The following is a 23,786-nucleotide window of genomic DNA, read 5'->3' on the forward strand; positions in this document are numbered from 1 at the left end:
GCCTCACAAAATGTCATTTTTTGGCTGATTTTAGGTTAAATGTGGGGAAATAACAAAATAGACTGATTCTTTATTACATAAAGGTTGGTTTTATTCAATAAAATGGATATCAATTTTTTTTTCACTTTCATGGTGTTGTTGTATTGATAGGCCTGTATCTCCATTCGGGGTTTAGCGACATATGATTGATTCCGTCTGTCCCAGCCACAATTCGATTTTAAAGAGATTTATCCACAAACTTTCAGATCAAAAATACAATGACATCATAAATTAATGGGGTTGCAGGAATATAAGCCTCAAGTTCAAGTCTTCATTCAGAAACTTTTATTAGGAATTTATATTTTAATGAATGAATAAATATAATTTTTGTTACATGTTTAAGAATTCTAGCATTGACACATTTTAACCCTAGATAGTTCGAAATCAATTATTGATTAACCGTGAATACAGGGCCACAAACAAAATACAAATGAATGATTGCAGAATTATATCTTAAGATCAAATACGTTTATGTTGTCCCACTGTATCCATCACTTCCAAGCTTCAATTTCATCTAGGCATCTTGTTATTCACAAATTTCTAATACTGTGCTCTGACATTTTGCCTGTGTATTTTAATAGCACAAAATCAATAAGAACAACAATGAAGACAATATCGTAATATTGTTCTTGTCATGCCGTCTCTGGCCAGTTAACTCCACAACTGAAATTCTATAGAATTATTATGTCAACCAAAGGTATATCTTTCCAATGCATGTATGGCCTTTAAGATGAAATGAAGCTCACTTCTAGGACTTATTGCTTGATTTTGTTCACGCCTTGCACACACTTTACACTCTACAGCCTATCAAATTTCCTTCTTTGTAGATGCACAATGGACAGCTAGATTGTGCAAAACGTGTGGCTCTTTGAAAATCTAACATCAATACTTCCATTAGTGCCAACATTTAGACCTATTGCAACATCCTTCATGGCATGAAGAGCACTGCTTTCATATCTTCATTTTTACTCATATTTCAATCATGAGCTGTATTCTCTCAAAAGCAAAACTATAGACCGAATTAGTTAAGCACTGCGACGTCACAAACATCATGGTTAGTGGGTACGATTATAATAACATTCCCCAAAGCCTTGTTTATGCATTCGGCAAAGTGGAAAATGGTGGACGTACATTAAGTCATCTAAATCTAAAATGTAATGAAGTTAACATAGAAGATGCCTTTTATAACATATACATTTTGAATGAGTTCCAGATTCATGAGATTAAGACTGATTTGATTTACATTTCCATTCAGACTAAAAATATGAAGAGTTTTGAGAGGTAGGCCCAAATTCAGCGCATGCTGCTGCCTGAGGGCATCGTTGTTGATTTAGAGGTACACATTCGGTTCGGTCATTTTGTTGCAAATTCTGTATAAAAAATTTAAACTATTAAATATTGTAGAATATGATGTTTCTTTTGAATACGATGACCAATGAGCCTGAAGAACGTTGTTTGTATGACACTTTACACATAGAGCTAGGCCTGTGTTAACACGTCAAGGCTCAGTACTCACTGAGTAAACCTGCTCGAATTGTACCTGTTATTACCATGCATACAACACAACACACCATACTATACAGTACTATGTAATTCTCAAGTGAAGGAGGCCCTCCAACAGGCCTCTACAAAGTCAGTGTTTTTTATGGCTTCACACATGTGCACGAGACAAATTTTACTTCTCTTTCAAACATCATTTTCAGCTTTAAAATTCAACATAGTGCTTGATTGTTTTATTGAATTATCAATGTATATAATAAACAAGTATCTATGGAAGTTGTGTTGGAATGAAATCCACGATCTAGGTATTTAAGAAGGTAAAAATGTCCGATAACAAATTTGTGCAGGGCCTAGAGTGGGATCAGAATGCTTAGAAGCTGCCAACTGTAGGCCTAGGCCCCCTCAGACTTAGCTGCGTAAACCTGTAGGCCTAGCCTAGGCCTAGTTTATGCCAGTGTAAGTAGTATCAGTGCAAATATATAGGAATTTGGGTCAACCCCGATTTTATGAATACCCGAATTTACGAACGGCTCTGGGCCCGTGCCGTACGTAAATGAGGGGTTCTTACTGTACTGATTACTGCGATAAGTTGGTTATAGTGTCCAACATCAGCTACAGTGGTACTCATCTCTATCATAAGAAGGCAACTGGTACTTAGTGTCCAACTACAGCTACAGTGGTTTTAATCACTGCAATAGGAGGGGGTAACTTGGCCTCTACTGTATAAGGAGTACCAATACAGTGAATAAGACAACTTGTTTAATCCCAAATTTAAGGGATATAGTACATACTGTATTATGTTACTAATTTCCAGATGCATCTGCAGTGTGATAATTAGAGTCATCAGGTTCAATTGCATTTTTTTTTGGTACTAAATAAAAAGATTTAATTCAATATTTGTTTATCATAACTTAATAATGGTAAACTGATGGAATCATATTAAATGTTTCAATTTCACAAGAAAAAATATAAACCAATTTTAAGTTATCAATCTATCTAATATTTTGTAATTCAGGTTTTTAATCAAGTTTAATCTGAAAGTTGTTTTTGAAGAGCAAAAACTGGCATTTTATTTTCTAGGTGTGCAGTGATCTTGCCAAGTATCAAACATGTTTTGATACTCGATTAGATCACAGATTCAATTATGGACAAAAACAACACTATTCAACAAGCACATTCCCTAGGTAATGCAACATCTTTGAAGAAATTTAAGAGTAATAAGCATGTAAAATAATTGTGATTTAAACATTAAATCACTATTTTTTTGTATGCAGATAGACAGGATACAACCTATGCTATTTTTTATTACTACTGTGTAACAAGAGAAGTTAATTGTTAGCCTAGAGCATTTGTTACTAAACATTGTACACTGGAATAATACTAAATCCAGAGGACACGGAACTAGGGGATGCTGGGTTATGGAGAGTAATGTGTGACCGGAAATGGTCTGCCAGTTGGTTGTTACCATGCGCCGGTGATGTTGGGAGTACAGCAAGATGAAACTATTTATGTAATGCATGAATAAAGTTCGGGGTTTGTCGGGTAGTGAAATTATTATTTTACATTTTAAGTGCTCCCTTCCATGCGTAAGTGTAGCTAAATTACGGTGATTAATTAGCGAAGATATGGAGACAACCTGCATCGAGCCATGGCAGAGCATGTATGTCTATACCGTTCTGTACACGCGTATTCTAGCTTCCAATAGAAGCTGCAAATAGATTGTCCTGTCAAGTATCAAGTTTGTTTTTTTATTAAAACACAACACAATTCTATGCAGTGTCTGTAGAATCTTATCCCAACCACAGTATAAAATTGAAGGCTTTTCAACGAAAGTAAACAACATTCCATAAATGTTTTCCTCTTATCATACAGTTTACTAGTCTTTTCAAGTTATGGCTTTAATATTTGCCAAAATAGAAAATTATTAAATAGGGCATGACGTCATATCCAGTTTTGCTTGGGTACGGACTTTCATAACGAACAGATATTTCGAAAGTCCCTTTTACCTGTTTACAAAAAACAGCGCAACATACACATCACATACACACACACACACATAAGAATATCCTAAAGGTTCCTTTGCTTGAAATCATAGAAACTAAAAGGGCACATTTCCTATAATCAGATACCGATACTTGTCGAGCATCTACCCTCTTTGTTTTTACTGCATACATGACCATAATTTTATCCTATTTTTCATTCACCTGATGAAGACCACTGTGTGGTCAAAAGCTTGTGGAAAAATAAATTTGTGAATCTGAAAAGTGCTGTTTGTCTTTCATTTACTGTTATCATGTAGACTAACACGGCTATACTATTTACTTATCATATAACCATCTTGCAATTAAAAATAAGTATGATTTGTATAAATTTATTTTTCTCTAAAAAGAATGTCGGCCAAATAATAAAAAAAAACTAGTTTCTCGTCCACTCCCGCATCCATTTTCTCTGCCTCAAAAATTTCTTTCACATGGGTTAGGGTTAGCCCTTTTCCAGACATAATTTCACCTAAAACCTTAACTGAGAGTCTTATGTCTCTGGCAGCATTCTTTGGTGCTCATCTTTGGTTAGACCACTGAACTCCCTCAAAGTAAATGAGAATGTACAAAATAAAACAAGTAAGGATGTCAATGGAAGGATCTTGAACTTAAGCACTGTTGCACTAAGTTCAACACTTTACCACTGAGCTATTGCTTATTCATGGTTTGTAGGCAAGAAAATGAGAACTTAATATCATTCATTTTAGGCTCACACTTAACGATATTGAGGGTTGCTTTCAAAAATATCAAAAACTTCAAATTCTAATTTTCCTGTCCAAGTACTAAAAATAAATTACATAAAAATGAATCCAACTAACAAAAATTGCAGTCATCAAAAATTCATAGCTGTGGATGCATTATATTCAATGCACTCAAGTCCATTGCCAATAATAATACTCCCATCGACACCTGTACAGTTCCTATTGGACAAGACACTAAAATACCTCAATTTCCTCTGGTAGTCATAACAACCAATCAATAATAATCTTTCAACTAAAGAGGGAGCTATATTATAATCAAGTACCAGACAAGCAATAGCTATTTTCCCTGGCCTTGAGACTACTATTCAGAGACATCTTATTAAGAAATAGGTTGTTTCAATTTTGTTTTTGTTCTTGTAGACCTAATGATGAAGAGATTAATCAACCGTTGCAAAACAATTTTTAAATTCATGCACACTTAATAATCAAGATAATGCAACATTTCAGCATATATTTTCTATCCTGCTCTACAAACTGATCATTCATTTTAAAAACCTTAAATATAACATTAACTATAGGATACAGAATTTTCCAAAAAAATGACAGAAAGCTTAGATACAGTTAATGCAACAATTTATTCTTATTTTAACATCATGTTCATTATGTTTTGATTAAAAAGAGTATCACGACAAAGGTTCAGATTTTTCCATGTTTACTTTTATTAGTTTTAATGCACAGAATAACCTCGAAACTTAAGGTTTGTGATTGCTCTTCTCTTGTTTCAATTTCCAAGCAGTTTTTAAGTTTTTAAATTTAAGTATCACGCCCCCTTTTTCATTCCGGTAATGGTTCCCTTAACTCTGTACGGTTTTTTATGAAGCTATATCTTCTAAAAAAACAAATATAAAAAGTTGTAAAGTGCTACATAGACAGATATTTGGTCCCTCTTTCAAGAAATACCATTTAAAGTTAGGAAGCATATTTTATTAGCATGTTATATGCCCACAAAAATCCCCCAAACCATTGTGCGAAAGATTTTTGCTATTTCGGAGGGCCGCATCTTAGTCTTTAAAGCAAGAAAGTTAAAATTAAACATGTAATGAATATGTTTATACTATTACACATATAAAAGTTTGCAGGGTAATTAGAGCAAAAATGAAAGTAAGATGGGTTCCAAACATGGTTGCAGGACTATATTTTAAAATACCCTCTATTTTGACCAACCGGATGACACTGTGGACACTTAATATTAATTTATTCAAGTATACAGACACATATCATTGTAAGAAGAGAGTTTAAACTTTGTTTCTCGACTCCTTATGTGTGAACTGATTATTAAATATAGATATATTTCTAATATATTCAGGATATCAGGTCAAAATACTAACTTATTTGTAATTTGAACTTTGACCTGATATTTAGAATACAAACCACACACCTACAAACCTCTGCAAATCTACATTTAAAATGTAGTTATATTAATCCATTTTTGAGGTAAAAATTTGGGTTTTATACATTTTCTTCTTTATTGCATCAAACATATGAACACAAAAGATAACCACGGTATAGCTAGAGCTAATCAAGGTTGGCACCTCACCCACATCCCTCTCAAATTACATACATATTTCTATAATAATAATAATAATAGTAACAATAAATACTAATAATAATAACAATAATAGTAATAATAGCAGTAGTAGTAGACCTGAATTATGTTATGTATATTCTGATTAAAGTAGTACAGTAGAACCTCGTTTTTACGTACCCCAGTTATACGAACCTTCGGTTTTTATGTACGCCTCGTATTGACGTCATCAAAAACCTCGAAAATATTCAAAACAAACGGCCCTTTTCAGAGCAACCATAAGCAAAAAGACTATAACAATAAACAAACCATAATGCAACTTATTTTTATTAAACAGCAACATTGATTGAGTCTAATACCGGGTTGTTATAATCTAAAACCATGTGAACTGAGTGAGATGAACAACTACCGATGGTGCTCAAAATAATTGCTTTCCTCCATTATTAGCTTCGTGTCGAAAACTCGTCTGGTCGAATTTTCTACACGAAGCTGAGTAGGTCTAGTTTCGTACACAAACACTAATCGGTTGGCTCACCCAGTGCAGTGCACATGGTTGCAGTTTCATGTACGCGAACACTAATGGGTTGGCTCGCCCAGTGCAGTGCACATGGTTTTAGTTTGTCTCAGCAGGCCCAGACAACACCACAGCTTTGTTGTTTAAAATAGCAATGAAGGGAAATTCCCAAAATATACCTTTGTCGAATAGGTAATCTTACAATATTTTCATATTCTTTAGTTAAATAAAAGATATAAAGTGATGAATTAATACACTAGACACATGGTTTTATTTGAACACTTTATTATGACATCGTGAAGTGATGAATAAAAACACTAAACACATGGTTTTTTTTATTCGTAGGCCTAGAGGCTAGGTCTAGCCTAGGTAACATTGTTCGTTCATAACATACGTTTATTGAGCGTTACGTACGTATTAGGTCAAAGGTTACCACAAATTTAACCCAACCTCAACTTTACGAATCCCCCGATTTACGTATGCCCTCCAGTCCCGTACCGTACGTAAAATCAAGGCCCTACTGTGTTTTAAATTGATAAAAAACTCCAAAGGTAGACTGTTTCAATAATAGCACCAGAAAATGTAATTCTGGACTGTCCAAGATTAATATGACATGGAATAGCTAAATAAAGGGATTGTTAAACCATGTACTGTATGTATGATCAGTAATTTCAAAATAATCAGATAAACTATGAGGTAATCTATTAAAGTACATCAAAAATAAATTTATTTTTTATTATTTTTCTCATTCTGGACAGCGCCATCAACGAAGAAGTTGATTTAGAGACGGAATAAGCGACTTGTAAAACACTGAAATCAGGCACCAGGATGCCAAAAGATGACGTAATCTTATATTCCGTATTTGGATAAATGGGCAGACCGAAATAAACAATTTCAACCAATTAAATGTTCATATTTTTGGAGCCACGAAACTGAGTCACTCGCGTCGACTAGTTAGGCATGACAAAATTTAAATAGTCCTCCCTAATAAAACGGGCCTAAAATATTTAGAATAGACCCTAGTAAGACTAATTTTGGCAATGGCAAAAACAATCAAGCTTAGACTAGATGGCATACCATACAAATACAACAACACTTTAACTTTCCAGGAGGATGGCAGGCCTCGTGTGGAGTCAGGTAGCCTGCCAGCCTAGACTAGTAGAGGCTTGGCCTATTTTTAAGTTCTTACTTACAGAGACCTACGTTTTTTAACAATATTCTACCCTATAAAGGCCTAAATCTGTGTAGCAGCTAGCGGTGAGCAAGGTTCCTAAGTATAGCCTACGGTTATCAGTCCATGTCGTTCTCAGCAGAACTATATACTAACTGTTTTAATTCAAGTAGGTAGCCAAAAGGGAGCTGGTTAGCTTGTTCTAGACGAGACATCCGCATCTTCAATTTTGAAAATTTACCAAGATTGATTAATATGCATGAAGTTAGCCAATCACATGATTTACAAAATCAGTCATGCATACGATATCCCACATCAAATTTGATGTGGGAAATCGTACGCATGAATCGTTTGCCCAGGCCCTAATTCGAAAAAAAGAAATCGAGTATGGTACACCAATTAAATTAGGTATGGCGTGCACTAAGTGCAATAAAGAGCGAGTAACCTAAAATTAGGGCCTGGAACCTAGGCTAGGTCTAGGCCTATGCTACATACACTGCTACAGGTCTAGGCAGGGCTGGAGAAAGTGTGCGGCCGACGGAGGCATTGACCTTTAAGTAAGAGCTTATACTTTTAATCAAACTACCATTGAAATAATCATTATCAGGGGTGGATTGAGGGAGCACAATGGCTATCACTAACCCCACAAAAAATAGAGAAAAAAGAGAGTAGAAAGTCCAGAAAGAGGAGAGCATGACATTGCTGCAGGCCTACTCTAAAACAAGCTAATTTTCATGTCAAAAAACTAAGGCAAATTTCAACAGTGTCTATCAGTGTGTCAACATTTTGAACCAAAATTCTTTTTCTATACGCACCAAGTTATATTCTGTAAGGTACCATTTCAATATTTAATAATAGACGGACAAAAATTACTTTTCCCATGATATTTGTAGGGCTATGACTTCTGGATTACTTTTTCTTCAGGTCTTCTAATAAGCTAAAAAATACCAATACAGTATAAAGACGTTTGTGTCACCTTGATACCACAAATTTTTAATTGTGTTGCTCTGGGCAAATTTGAATAAAATGATCATCGTTAAGGTCCAATCCATGGTGTTTTGGACCTTTATCCATCTGAATATCCAAATGATTAGGAGGACTTTTACCATAATAATATATAGGTTATCTTATTCATAGATTTTAACATGCCTATAATATCTTTACATGCATTGAATAATAGAACTACTATCTATAAATGGATAATCATGTATTTAATTCTCTATTTATTGCCACATTAAAGGGCGCAGGCGGATTCTAAGCTTGGTAGAGATTCAGCCAGTACCGTATTGTCAAAAGTTTCATATTTGATAGCTCGGTAGTGAATGGTCTTCCTGGGGCTCCTTGGAGGAACTAAGCGTTTCCCCAGAGAGCACACAGGCATTACATAATTGGTCAAACCTTCATAGTAAAATGTGGTTCTAAGTGTGTATGTGGGATTTTGAGCTATTTGGAATTTGAAAATTATACAAAAAGTTATAAACTGTGTTGTCAAGGCATTGTAGGGTAGTAAAGTAGTAAGACGGGTCCCATGGGGTCCATTTGGACTTTAATTTGGATCAGAAAGCACATGCGTTACACCGCTGTTAAGACGCGGCGGTAGTAGGACATGAACTCCCTATTCCAAATCGCGGACGATTTGTCCAATTCAGAATGGTAACACACTGGAAAAACCAGACGATAGTTAAATAGACATCGTTTAACGACAAGCATACCAGACGCTGTGAAAACGAGACGCTTAGTACTCGCATTGCCATGGAGATTACCTGTTGATTAACATGACACCACACGAAAATAGACTAATTGGCAGGCAGCAGAGTTTTGGGGGCGCGCCCTGTTCTGTTTACAACTAGACTGCCGACCAGCAAGTGGCATTGCCCAATGAAGAATGTGTGCTTGGAAAAACACAATCAGACCTAAAGAAATGCACGCAAAAACAATATAAAAGTCGCATCAATTTTATTGGTAATAATTAGATTTGCTGAGCAGTACAGCAAAACAACAGGTACGTATTACTAAATAATGTGTTGAATTTGTGTAGGCTAGGCCTAGTCAAAAGAATCCAGGGCTTTGATAAATTAATTAAATAGCTAGGCCCTGACTACAACAATCTTGTTCAAAATGGGTTCAATACAAGTTCTACAAACTGAACAGGACGAAAAACTGAACATTGAAGCCGGTCTGGAGGGGAGTCTGTATTGTGAGAGTAAACTGCAACTTACGACATACGATCGTGTGTGCCAAGTTCGACAGCTCGCTGTCTGAGATGTTAGTTTTGACATGGCTAGCTTGTTGCCGTACAACAAGGATTGAACTTCGTATTTTCCCACGGCTGATAATTCCGGAAAATTCCGTCGATATAGCCGAAATTCGACTTATAAAATTTTGAATTAAACAAACAATTTACACAGTAATACATAGGAAAGAATTGGGACTTTTTCAAAAATTCGACTGATGCGAGTTTTCGACTTCGCAGGACTGTAAAATCCATTTTGGCACAAAAATCTAGCTCTGGAGTCCAATTTCTGACATAGCAAACTGTAGTATAGTTATTAGCCCATTTTTGGGAATAAAAAGTTTCAAAAATAGACTTTAATCATTTAGTACCCAAAAATAGGTTGTGATGAACATAAATTTATGATTTTTTTTTTTATGAGATACCATATGCAAGTCCTATACTACATGATTCAATTACTATCACAAGGTTTGGATGGGGTTTGTGGTGTTTTTTGGGGGTTTTTTTTAGGTTTGCAGGGTTTAGCAATGTTTTTATACAAAAAAATAGCATTTTTACCCAAAAAGTAGGTTGTTACGAACATAAAATTACATTTTTTTTTTTACTGAGATACAAAGTGAGTCCTACTCACTATTTAATCACTACCACAAGGTTTGGATGGGGTTTGCGGTGTTTTTTTTTTAGGTTTGCAATACCCTCTTTTGACAGTGAAACAAAAACAAACAAATATACTGTAGATGCTCATTGAATATCCGAACAGCAATTCATTCTTAAAAAGATAAAGGGTGGATGTTACCATACACTAGCTGATTCGATTTACATTGCATTTAGACCGTAGGTAATCATAAGACAGTCTAAGGTAGGCCCTGGGTAGGCTGCACAGCCTTAGCCTAGACAATGTAGGTCTAGAGGCATGCACTGCCTGCCTGAATTTCGGCTAGTTTTGATTATTTTACATCTAATTGGTTCGACCTTTCTAAGCCTAAAGTAGTATGATGGACAGTATAACTAGTACTATAATGCATTTTTCATGACCTTTGTAATTCGTAAAAATCGAAAGGTCCAATGATTAATCTCAGATAAGATAGTATAATACACACTCCAAGTATCGAAATGCACACCATCGTGTCGGGAATTAATATTTTGACATTAATTATGTCATCATCAGGGATAAAAAATTATCTATATTTGCAAGTTTATATGCACAAGTACCAAAAGTGTTTGACCAATCAAAACATTACCCCTAGTAGGTGACATAGCTATGAATAAACTAAAGATCAAAGCATTCTTACCCTACTGATCAAAGCTACCTACAAAACCAAAGAAAGCTCCTTTAAAGCTTTCAGCCCATTGTTAAGCAATGGGTGGAACCTATGTATAGCAAACGCTTCTTTAAACAATAGTAGACCAATTTTGCGAACTGTCAATAATATTAGTATTATAAAATATTAAACCTAATTTATTACTTAAATTACAAGCTACATTATCATTTTCAAGTATACCTTGTAAACCTAGAACATATTAGAATGCCTCACAATTTTGTATATGATTATTTATAACACTATCAAATCATGAAGAATGTTCTTTAAGTATTAAGCATCTATTTGTCTTACTAATATAATCACTATTACAACCTGGACATTTACAATGATAAACAACAGAGCTCCTATATTCCTTAGGGGTTTGATCTTTAGTAGATATAAAATGACAGAAATTTTTGTACTGCCATAATGTTATGAATTTTACCTCTTTAACTAAGTGTTTCTTTACTTTGTTTAAGAATACGTAAAATGGATTCACCTGTCTTTCCTAGATAAGTCAATCTAACCCAGATCTTAATCAAGCTATCATCAGTAGGCCTATGTATAAATTTAGGTTCATTTAATTTATTGAGTACATGGTTAACAACTTTTAAAGGGTATCCATTCCATGACATAATTTAAAAAGCCTCTACACAAACATGATCTGTGCCAAGTTTCTTGAAAAAGTATTGTATGTTGAAGTTATATCAATTATGCATGTTATGCATGTTTTTCATTGAATTCTGCCGTTTTTGCGGATCAATCCTGAAAAAGTTAATTAACTACAGCTTTGATTTCTTTAATTTAGTGAAGTATTCCCAGCTATAGTAACTATAAGAAAAATATTGCATTTCTAAAAATGTCTGTTTTAAAAAATGTTTTTTGTTATAAGTTTTTCTCACAAAGCAGCATCATCTGAACTACAAAATATTAAAAACACAATGGTGTGCTATTCTTATCGTTGGGCAATATCTTTGTATTTCCAAGATATGAAAATTGCAAAAATAGCACTGATTGTGTGAAAACTACATGTCAAAAACTGGGCAAAACTCTTAAGGCAGTGTCGAAAACTAGCGTAGAAATCGGCGAAAGGATGATTACATTTTACAGGCAGGATACAATTTAATTTTATGAATTTGTAGTTGGAAGGTACGAGTTACATAGGCCTAGACGGCCTATTATAGGCTTATTGTCCAAAAGTCCAAGATTACCTGTTATAACCTTGTAGGTCGAGAAACAGGGACTATTAATATTACCCTACCCTCTACCTAGGACTACATACAATACAAAATCTGTCCCACCCAGATATCTCGTCCGAACATGTTCGCGACCGAAACGGTTCTAGCCTAGCCTAGACTACCTAGGCTAAAACATGTTCGCGACCGAAACAGTTCTAGCCTAGCCTAGACTACTTTGGCTACGTCTAGCCTACACCCTTCTTTCCAGTGCATCAGACCTCATCATTTAAGGCGTGCGATCGCGCACCTAAACTGCTATCAAGGGGTGTGAAAAATTGTTCCCCTTGCATTTCAAAATAACTCATTTCCACAGCCCTCGAAATGCAGACGCAACTTTTGCTGACCACGGCAATTATTTACCGACGTAAAAGATGCTAGGCCTAGGCTGAAAAACGTCTCTATACCGATATCGTGGATCATTATACTTTATTGTGTACAATGTACGAAACTACAAACCGAGCAAACAGTTAATAAACAACGCTTTCCAGACGAAATAACGCAATAATCACATTGCTGTCTAGGAATTAACACTAATGTTTGCCTAACACTATGAATGAACCATTCGTACTGCTTTCTCAGTCCCAGTAGCGTACTGCTGCCAGAGATTATCTATTGAGTTAAAACAACACACCAGTAAACGTTAAAGTTACATGGTTAGATCAAGTGAAAATTACACCTTCCATTGTTTAATAAAGTACAAAACGATTGGAATCAACCTGAAATGAAGACGGAACTCAAAGCAAGTTTTTACAATGGCTGACTCTTTTTTTAGTAGACGTTTATTAGGATTTGGATGTCTTTCGATTCATCAGTGTAAATTATAAATGCATAGGTTCACTTATTCTTTAAACCAGACACTTTTGAGAAACATGTTGCTAATTTAATTACATTGAAAATTTGTAGAGAATAAAATTTAAATTTGTTAGATTTATTTAGGTTTAATTTATAAATATAGGTGAAAATACACTGAGTATGTTCTGTCGCGCAATGAATCTTTGGGCGATCTGATGTCATCACAGCCAAGCACATGTTTGCACATGACCCCACAAAAAAAAACACCAATTAGCTGGCAGAGTTTAGGAGGCGCAACCTGATGTCTGATGTTTACAGCAAGTGGCATCGTGACTACGAAGAATGTGTTGGGGTTTAGTGAAAAAATATCCAGACCGAAAATGCACGTAAAAATAATGTAAAAGCATTCATTTATTGGTAATTAAATTTGCTGTACAGTACAGCAAAACAGCAGGTACTGTACACTGTATGTATGTTAACTTTTTGTAGGCTAGTCATAGCGAACCCACAGGACTCTTCTTCCTAGCTAGGCCTAGGCCCTATGCCTATTTCAGAGGTAGCTAGATACAAAACCGATAGAGGGCGCTATAATTCGTCAATACAAACATTGCGATAGAAAATAGTGCCCCGACGGAGATAGGATATCCAATGTATTAATTGGGTATTTCGCGGAAGCATACAACAATTTGACCAAATTACTTCCAGATAACACTAGTTATTGGCTTTTTAAGCGCAGGAATCGATTTAGTAGAAGTTTTTTTAGTACAACCAATGTTTCGTCGATTTTCTATAATAAAAGGAAACCTTCGCTGGTTTTTTGGTTAACATGTTTGTTTTCTTCAGTTTTTAAACTATATAGATAAGTTTTAAATAATATTTGTGAGCATATTAACTGAAATTGATGGCATAAAATTCTATTGTCTCATCACGTACCGCAGCTAGGCTCGGCTCGTACGAATAGAGGGCACCCTCGTTAATTAACGGCGGCTACACGCAGGGTAAACGATGTTTTCCCCGCTGGCTACCGTGTTGTCTGAGGCCTGCAATTAGGCCTAGAGTTATGCGATTCAATATAATTTATTATACGTAGAATCTATAAGTTGATAAAAATTATTAATTCTAATATCAATAGTAAAATACTAAATTATAATCGTGAGTAATTGTCAAGTATTATTTTAACATGGCCTAAAATGCTACATAATTATACTGTAAGGGACACACTTCTTGTATAATAAAAATAGGAATTAACTCCAGCAAAAAACATATTTAAAATAGCAATATCTCTGCTAACATTGGTCCGATTTACATAATTTTTGTTTTAAAATGCTTCATTCAGTTATGCCTTTCTATTAAAAATAAATAAAAAAATATTTGGGACATTTCAATTATTTTTTGTTTCTAGCTATCAGAGGCTAGGCTGTAGCCTAGCTGGACTACAACAATCTTGTTCGGAAAGGGTTCAATAATAGATATGCTACACTAACCAAACGGATTATGACCGGTTGAGCCGCCGACAAGTTGAGCCGCCGGTCATTTCTATGGAACGCCAAGCGTGTCTCTCAGTAAATGTAGTGCCTAAATTTTAATGACAAAAATAAATTTGAATCTAACAATTCAAAAAATGTAAAAAAAAATTCAGTTAAAAATGTAGTACATAAAAATATCAAAATTCTAATTTTCAATTACACAATACGAGCAAATCAAAGACTGACAAGACTGTGGGATAAATATGTAGCTGGTATCTGGGCAGTTCATTCACTGATGACATCGGCAAGCCGACTACATTCACCGAGAGACGCACTACATTCACTGAGAGACGCGCTTGGCGTTCCATAGAAATGACCGGCGGCTCAACTTGTCGGCGGCTCAACCGGTCATATCCCGGTATTTATTGGGTATTGGAAGAGTGAACTTTATTATTTCTCTACATACTCTAAGGGCCTACATGTAAATATTGGAAGTTAAATTTATCTTGTTGACTTCTGTTGATTGCACTGTATTTATAGCGATTGAACGTTCATCTGCAGTATTTCTTTAATCTCTCCCCCCCTCAATTGATGGTAATATAATTTTTGTTGATATACTTGCTCCGTTTAACCTTTGCTATTCTTTCAATCATTCTTCTCATCAATAGGTTCCTGGTGGTGGTGCATTCCTAGGCTAGGACTGCAGACTTTTCCGGATGAAACCACATTTTGGCCGAGTTAGTTGACACGGCCTATACAACTACTGCTTATGGGCCCATCTAGGCCTAGGTTTAGGGCCCTAGGCTAACTAGGGGACTAGAGCCTTAGGCCTAGTAGTAGGAGGAGAAGACACGGTGGTAGAAAAAATGGAAAAGGCTTACCATACCAACAAAAGCGGGAGGAAAACCTGCCTTCATTAGTCAATGAGAAGCTATGTTTGTTGACTTAATTGTTATTGAACACAAAATATGTACATTATTTAACAAGACAGTTAATTTTACAGGTACTGTTAGAAATGAAAGTGTCAATAAATTATGTTTTTTCAGATACCAACCAAAAAATTTCTTTGCTCTTCACGCTATTTTCGTAGAGGCGTGCCAGGACAAAATGGCAGATGCACAAGCGCGTTGGTGGCTTTTCCAAAAATTGTTATTATTTGAGAAATAATATATATTAATTTTAGAGGTTTATAGTATAAATAAGGCTAATAACTATAATTAAAATACTAAACCATTACATATATTTTAATAAATGTAGTATTTAAAATTATAGAAAGTATTTTCATGATATTGAATGATTTCAAATAAAATAATTACATTCGAGGCCTTCATGTCAAAGGTCATTATATCGCGTAAATATTTTTACGATTTGTTGATTTTATTTAAATTAAACTCATTTGACCGTATTGGACTGTTCTAGGCCTAGGGGTAGCGGGTAGGTTTTTTGGAAGTCTTAATTTTAAAACTTTTTTAAATATGAATATATCGGCCAGTTAATAGTATGATGAATACTTACTTCTGATCCCTTATTACTTACAACGTAAGCCTACTAGGCTAGGCCCTGGGCCCTAGCTAGAGGTCTAGCTAGGCCTTGGCCTGGCATAACCCAGCTAGCCTAGGCTAGGGCCAGGCCCAGGCCTAGGTTAGGCCTACCCTACCTAAGTCCTAGGCTTAGGTAGGCCCAGTTTATACTTACTACTACTACTCTAGTAGTACTACCTAGGTAGCTGGGCTTGTTTAGTAATAATAATTATAGTAATAAAATTCAATGCTAGGAGCCTAGGGGGCCTAGGCCTGTCATCACGGTGTCAGTCAGGACTCATCCATCCCATGTATGCATTCAATCATTTATTCTTAATTAGGCCAAAAATACTCAACCAAATGTACAAATCAGTTGCACACAATTTAGCCAAAAGAGACAGAATCTCAGAATGGGTAGTTGGACATCGCCGGAAAAATTCAGCCCTTTCGCCAAGTGCGTTTTACATGCAGTTGACTCGGATTAATAAATAGTGTTTGTTGTAAATAACACAATGACTCACAGGCCTATTATTAAAACGCCAATAAGAGTTTATCACCCTTGCCTGCATGTGATGGACTATGGTATTGGAAAAAAAAAATATTTTGGGGAAAAAAAGTTCATTTTCTTTTGCATTTATTTTTTAGTAAGTAGTTAGTAGGTATTGTTTATAATCTCAATCATGTATTTTGCTTTAAATATCATGCACAGGTAAACAACCACAGGCTGATTTGGCCTTAGCAAAATAATAAGCCTCCCTCATCACATTTCCAGCCATAGGGTGATAAACTTAAAACTATAAATAATTTTATACTTTAAACAAAAACAAAAAAACAATTAAATAAACAAAAACATATCAACAATGATCTAAAGAATTTTAAAAATTAAATATCTTAAAAATTGAAGAATAAATTAGTCTTAATTTAAAAAGTAGATTTGGTTATTTACTCGAGAGAGCGAGGCCAGTCATATGAGAGAATAGTCACCTTGCCTACAAGTTTAATTCATAGCCTCTTAAACTTTACTAAGGAAAAGTCCTGGGCAGAAAGTCTAAGGCTTTAGTGTGGAGGTAAAGATGATGGTAGTGTATACAGACTACAGATAGTAATTGGTGAAATAAATGAAAATATGAAATAAAAATGTCATTGTATTTATTATGAATGCTTTACCCTATTTTTTCAGGTTGCATATAAATAATGGACAAGGTTGATGCAGTTGTGCCAGATGACAATACAACAGAAATGTTGAATCAAATACGGCCACGCAAAATCCCAAATCAGAATATCGTGTACAGACTAAGGCAAAGGGAAACCCATATACGTAAACCATGTACACAGTTTCATTGTGCACGGCAATTTCATCAAAATATTTTCCCAAACTACACGATTGTCAACTTGAAAAAGCCTCCATGCTTCCTCAGAAAATTCTCCCCTGATGGACAGTATTTCATCGCATTTTCTGCTGATCAAACATCTCTAGAAATTTATGAATTCCGTGGATCTCAGGCAGCAGGAGAACTGCTAAAAAATGCCAATGGTCACATGATTAAAGATGATGGTGATCCTGAATCTCATAAAATTCGAAATAATATTTTTGAAAGATTTTTCCGCTTGAAACACACTGTAAACGTAGCACCTAATGGTGAACACCTAAACAGAGAATGCAGTTTGTTCACTGATGATGGACGATATGTGATTGTTGGTTCTGCTGTCTTTATTCCAGAAGATCGGCATTTCTTTGACATTTATAGGAACAATGAATCTATTTCACCAAACCCAAAATTCATGCTGGAAGACTATTCATTACATATTATTGATTTGGAGTCTGGAATTCTTTGTGACACACGAACATTTAAATGCGACAAAATCTTCCTTTCTCATAATCAAGGGATTTACCTTTTCAAAAACATTCTAGCAGTACTTTCTGTACAACAACAAACAATTCATATATTTCATGTTACATCTGATGGCAGTTTTATTGATGTTCAAACAATTGGTAGATTCTGCTTTGAAGATGATGCTTTAGTGTATTCATCATTACGTGTTGAACCACCACATCCCTCCCACAGGCAAGATAGTCAATATTCTGATCCTACTATTAACTCCCTCAAACATAGATTACTGGTTTTTCTTTACCGTAAAGCTCACAATCAAGGCACACCTGAGAGTTCCCGTCATTTCTTCAGATACTACCATCAGTTCCGATCTCTGCGGATGTGGAAGATGCAGCTGCTTGATGAAGACCACCTCTTGATTAAGTACTCAAGTGAAGCAGTTGTGTCTCTTTTATCACAAGATCCAAATTCTCTACCATCTTTCTTTGTTGTATATAACATGGTTACAACGGAAGTGATAGCAGTCTTTGATAACACTTCAAAACAACTATTGGAACTCTTTGAGAATTTTGGTGATTTGTTTCGCAATGCTAGTTTGCATACTTTCGCTCAATTTACCTGCTCTAGTAATATCTATGCTCGTCAGATTCAAGAACGATTCAAACATACAATAATTAATGCTAAATTTGGCGGCCACACTGAGGCTGTTAAGCGTCTACTTGCCCAGTTGCCCATCAGTTCGCAGTCTTACAGTAGTAGTCCTTACCTAGACCTGGCTCTTTTTAGCTATGATGACAAGTGGGTGTCAGCAATGGAGCGACCTAAAACATGTGGTGATCACCCAATTAGGTAAATATCCTTGAAAAACAAAATTACCAATTCTTATTCAATTTTATGGTGATGAAGATATTGATGATGAATTATGATGTAAAAAATAATTATGATAGATTTTAAAGATGATAGCATGATAATGATTTATTGAATAATGTGGCAGCTTAGGAATATGATGATGATGTAATAAAGATCCCAGTACTGATCATTAGGCTGTAGGTAAAGCAAATTGCAATAGAATTGCCTTCTCAACTACTTTTATTTTTTCAACAGATTTTATGCCAGGGATTCAGGGCTGCTAAGGTTCCGTATCCAAGCTGGTGGTCATGGGCGTCCAACATCACAGCAACCTACACCAAGACGCCTAGTAGCTTTCACATTTCATCCACATGAGCCTTTTGCAATATCAGTTCAAAGAACCAATGCAGAGTATGTAGTGAACTTCCATGTACGCCACCCAGTAGCATTAAATCATGATGTACGACCAAGCAAGACTGGCATCCCTTGGTAGCAATCCAGATGTAAGGCCAAGCAAGACTACCGTCCATTGGTAGCAATCACAATGTATGGCCAAGCAAGACTGCCATCCATTGGTAGCAATCTAGATGTAAGGGCATGCAAGACTGCCGTTACTTGGTAGCAATCACAATGTATGGCCAAGCAAGACTGCTGTCCATTGGTAGCAATCTAGATGTAAGGGCATGCAAGACTGCTGTCCATTGGTAGCAATCACAATGTATGGCCAAGCAAGACTGCTGTCCATTGGTAGCAATCCAGATGTAAGGGCATGCAAGATTGCCGTTCCTTGGTAGCAATCACAATGTATGGCCAAGCAAGACTGCCGTCCATTGGTAGCAATCTAGATGTAAGTCCAAGCAAGACTGCCATCCATTGGTAGCAATCTAGATGTAAGTCCAAGCAAGACTGCCATCCATTGGTAGCAAACTAGATGTAAGTCCAAGTAAGACTACCGTCCATTGGTAGCAATCTAGATGTAAGGCCAAGCAAGACTACCGTCCATTGGTAGCAATCTAGATGTAAGGCCAAGCAAGACTGCCATCCATTGGTAGCAATCTAGATGTAAGCAGGGGCGGATTTAGGGGGGGCGGCCCGGCCTCCCCTTTTAGGAGGTAAAAAAAAGAAGAAAAAAAGAAAAAAAGAGAGAAAAAGAAAAAAATGATAGCCCAGAATGCCTCAAATGTTATGTTCAGGCGTCTAGAACACAAAAATTTCGCGGGGGCATGCCCCAGACCCCCTACGACAGTGTTGTCTCAATCGACCCAACTTTCGGCTCCCGCTTCCGGCCCCCCCCCCCCTTTTGGACCTTTCTGGATCCGCCCCTGGTAAGTCCAAGCAAGACTACCGTCCATTGGTAGCAATCCAGGTAAGGCCAATAAAGACTGGCGTTCCTTGATAGCAATCAAGATGTACGGCCAAGCAAGACTGGCATTTCCTGATAGCAATCACAATGTATGGCCAAGCAAGACTGGCTTCAGTTGGTAGTACTATAATTCACTTGATTAAGAATTTATCCTGTTGCTTGGTGGGATAACTCTTATTGGACCTCTTTAAACTGAATTCTCCATGTTAGCTGTTATATTCTACAGTATGCTTCAAATTGATATTGTTGATATGATGGTCATGATAAAAGTGGATGAGATAAACATTTTATATTTATTTACTTTTTTTTTTTTTTTGTGCAATTCCTAATTTCTATATGCATTTATATAGATTAATAATCAGTATTTTCCCCGTGTTTCTTTCTTGCCAAAGTCCATGGAATAAATGTTTATTGTAAAATATCTGTTGTTTTCAGTCACTTTTATAAATTGATTCTGATTAAACATGAACATGAGAGAGGGGAGCAGGCTATTCACGACCATAGGCCCTACAAAATAATTACATAAATCATCAAAAAATTTACACCACCATATTGTCTGAAATACAGACTGATTATACAAATGACAGTTGCATTGATTTATTGTACCCTGGAGTGTTGTTACTAGTTAGCTGAAGAAAGTGCTACGTAATCACATAAAATACACAGCATGACGTATCACGCACTGGTGACGTATATGTGTGGTCACGACCATTTCTACACAATTCTTTCATTCACAAATTTAAACACAGAAAAAAAATGTAGTATTTTGTAACACAAAAGGAGCTACAGTACGACTAAGACTAGACCTTATAATATATAGTTTATCAACGCGAATTTTACGAAGTATTATGGTGGCATAGGCCTAGTACGTTTACACCAGTGTGTGACGTTATTGTGTGGAAAATAAAGATTCAAGAAATTCTTATTTATCCATATTTAAAATACACAGGATATTGTATTACATTGACATTAAAACAAAAATACAAACCCACAATATTTAAAAGAGTAAAATGTAAGAAGAGTACAGTAAAACTTTCAATGCTGAAATTACTTTTATTTACTGTTAAGTAAATGATATGTTAGTTGAACATGTGATTGGTATTTACAACAAAATACTTGTTCTGGGTAGTTTCGCTATTTTGAGGACGTAGACAGATTCCAGACTTATACTTGTATTGGTTAGATTGTTTATTTAATATAGTTGTTTAGAGCAAACACGTTTGGAAGGCCGGGTAGCCAGCCTGTACGAGACAATTAACTTTCAATCAGTTATGTGGACGTTATCATAACATTCCATTAGAAAAAAGTTTGCAATAGTATCTGATTGCGAAGTGGACCGAAATCTGGTTTCCTTAAAATCGCTACACTGTTGCTACAGTGTTTTCATTGCAAGCACTGTACTGTGTAGCGTGCCCCCGCGAATTTTTTGTCTCCCTGACGCCCGAAAATAACGTCTGAGACGTTTTGGGAGATCTTTTTTTTTTCTTCTTTCCGAAATTTCCTTTCCCGAATCCACCAGAGCCGTAGATAGAGAGAGTTTGGCCAACTTGGCGCATGGCGCCATGTTGTTACCAAACAGCGTCCACGAGTATTAGCTTTAACAACACTGATGCTGCATAAACTTTATTTTATTATTCTGTTCATTAGGACAATTCAAAGGGATTTTAATATATCCTATCGCGTTTGAGGTTCGTCAATGTTTTGTTTTGGTGACAACATGGCCGGTGTAAGTCATGTGATTGTGATCCACTCAATCACACGCGCGCATAGCAGAATCCTGTGAAACCAAGTTGGCTAAACTCTCTATATCTACGGCTCTGGAATCCACCCCTGCATATGGATTTCATTCTCTGAATGTAAAACTCTACGTTTCAATTCTTTTTGAAATAATTCATAGCCTGGAAATTAGGGCTACTGTATGAAAAGTGCCGCCACCATGTTCTTTTAAGCTTGACCAGCAGACCTGCCAACTCACCCGATTCTGTCGGGTGTCACCCGTCTAAACAAATCTCCAGTTGTCCCGATCGAATGTAATTTTCACTCGATTTCACTGATTTTACAGGTTCCCTCCACAAATACTCCTATTTATGCATATTTAATAATTGATTAGATCATTATTATTCAATGTATTCGCCGCGATAGACAAGCAGCAATTTAATAGGCCTAAGTTGTTTTGCAATAATTTTGTACCATTAATTTTATACCACTATGATTTGTCTTGACGTGTCTTTTTTAGTAACTTGCATCATCTTTTGGTTAATTCTAGAAACCTCCAGATTTTGTCGGTAAATCTCCAGATTTTCATGGCCCAGGGGTTGGCAGGTCTGTGACCAAGCCTCCACCACATTCAATTCATGCTACATCTCAACAAACAAATTAATTAATTAATTAGTTTGCTGTTCAAAACGTTTTTCTGTTGAACCATGAATACGCCAACGTAGGCCTTTATACCGTAATTTCTGACTAAATAAATTGCAAACGGTAATGCCGCTTATGTGCCAACAACCTAACAACGTTGACAGTGTTTGCCATCGTATGATAATTGTTGCTGCTGCCACCCACTACCGTACTCTTGGGTCTGTATACCTCAGCCCCCCCCCCCCCCTCCTCACTTCCCCGTCACGGTGTGGCTGAGGTGAGAATAATAATGATTATGGCACCTCTGGATAACCGGAAATGGCACTCTCAGGCTTAAAATTTTAATATAGTTTTCCTTCTTTCTCTATTATTCTTTAAATATTTAAAATTTTAGGCAGCCCGAGCGGGCTGCTCCCTCCACTCTTGAATTCGCCATTGCATACCTAATTACACTATTTTAACCCTTCCAGCACCACAGATGGGGCGGAGTAGCAATGTAGGACCATGGTTTCAGGGGACGGATCTTAAATTCCGAAGGAATGGGTCAAGGATTTATTTTACCTATGGACCCGGAGCTAGCTCCCCTTTGCCACTCTAGACTTCGCAACTGCCTTGTACTATCACATTTCATCTGTCGTAGTTATTTTCCCCAATGAAAAGTTCTGAACCCCCAAGCAAAGGAGGAAAAGCCTTTTACTACGCAAAACGAGACAACACCTTGTAACATTACATACATTCTGGGCATGCGTCGAAGTAAGCATTCATGCTAGGCATAATGTAGTAGGCCTACACGTATTAAAATTAATAGTAATATAGAATGAAATGAATCTTCATTAATAACAGACTAAATTAATAACTGTTCATATTGCTCAACAGCCATACGTAATTCAAAAAACGACGCTGCAAGGTATTATCTTACCTCCTCTACATTTACCTTCAAACTGGATTATTGTTTATGTGGACCTAGACATTTTACTGCGCCGGGGACTGTCAGTTAATTTTACTAATATACTGATAATTATATATATTAGGCATAGTTTAACAAGTCAGATAATTGTATTTTCATTTTATTTTTCTTCGTTGGCATCCAACAGCAAGTACCTTAACCATGATGGACAATGCTTTATGAACTAAGTCTCTGTGGCTTGGGAGTGGGTTTGTTTTATTGGTGAGAAAAAGTCCTGCTGTCACAGAATTGAATCTATGACCCTAAGATAAGAAGGCAAACAGTGCAGTATCATAAAAATCAGTAGGCCCTAGTTCCATATATATATATATATATATA

The 23,786-nt window shown here is 36.1% G+C and overlaps 2 protein-coding genes across 3 annotated transcripts in view; one reads left to right on the forward strand and one right to left on the reverse strand.

The window, feature by feature from the left end:
- LOC117119857 (heterogeneous nuclear ribonucleoprotein K-like) overlaps positions 1 to 15,728 on the reverse strand; it is a 34,336-nt gene extending 18,608 nt beyond the window's left edge. For both annotated transcript variants that reach the window (XM_033264836.1, XM_033264835.1), the window contains exon 1: positions 15,634 to 15,728. The gene's annotated coding sequence lies outside the window, so the exon portion shown is untranslated. The remainder of the gene's footprint in view (positions 1 to 15,633) is intronic.
- Positions 15,729 to 15,910: 182 nt separating this feature from the next.
- Positions 15,911 to 19,966, forward strand: LOC117119842 (DET1 homolog). Its single transcript, XM_033264808.1, has 3 exons — positions 15,911 to 16,013; positions 17,280 to 18,780; positions 19,036 to 19,966. The coding sequence occupies exons 2-3, from the start codon at positions 17,294 to 17,296 to the stop codon at positions 19,271 to 19,273; spliced, it is 1,725 nt and encodes a 574-aa protein (XP_033120699.1). The 5' UTR covers positions 15,911 to 16,013; positions 17,280 to 17,293; the 3' UTR covers positions 19,274 to 19,966.
- The last annotated feature ends 3,820 nt before the right edge of the window (positions 19,967 to 23,786 follow it).

This window comes from Anneissia japonica, unplaced genomic scaffold (genome assembly GCF_011630105.1).
Source record: "Anneissia japonica isolate Jap-2015-1 unplaced genomic scaffold, ASM1163010v1 scaffold724_len3256291_cov202, whole genome shotgun sequence".
Taxonomy (NCBI): Eukaryota; Metazoa; Echinodermata; class Crinoidea; order Comatulida; family Comatulidae; genus Anneissia; species Anneissia japonica.

Coding starts and splice junctions, on each gene's coding strand:
- LOC117119842 (XM_033264808.1), top strand. CDS start 17,294: ATGGACAAGGTTGATGCAGTTGTGCCAGATGACAATACAACAGAAATG. Junction 18,781..19,035: donor TGTGGTGATCACCCAATTAG/GTAAATATCCTT, acceptor TTTTTTCAACAG/ATTTTATGCCAGGGATTCAG.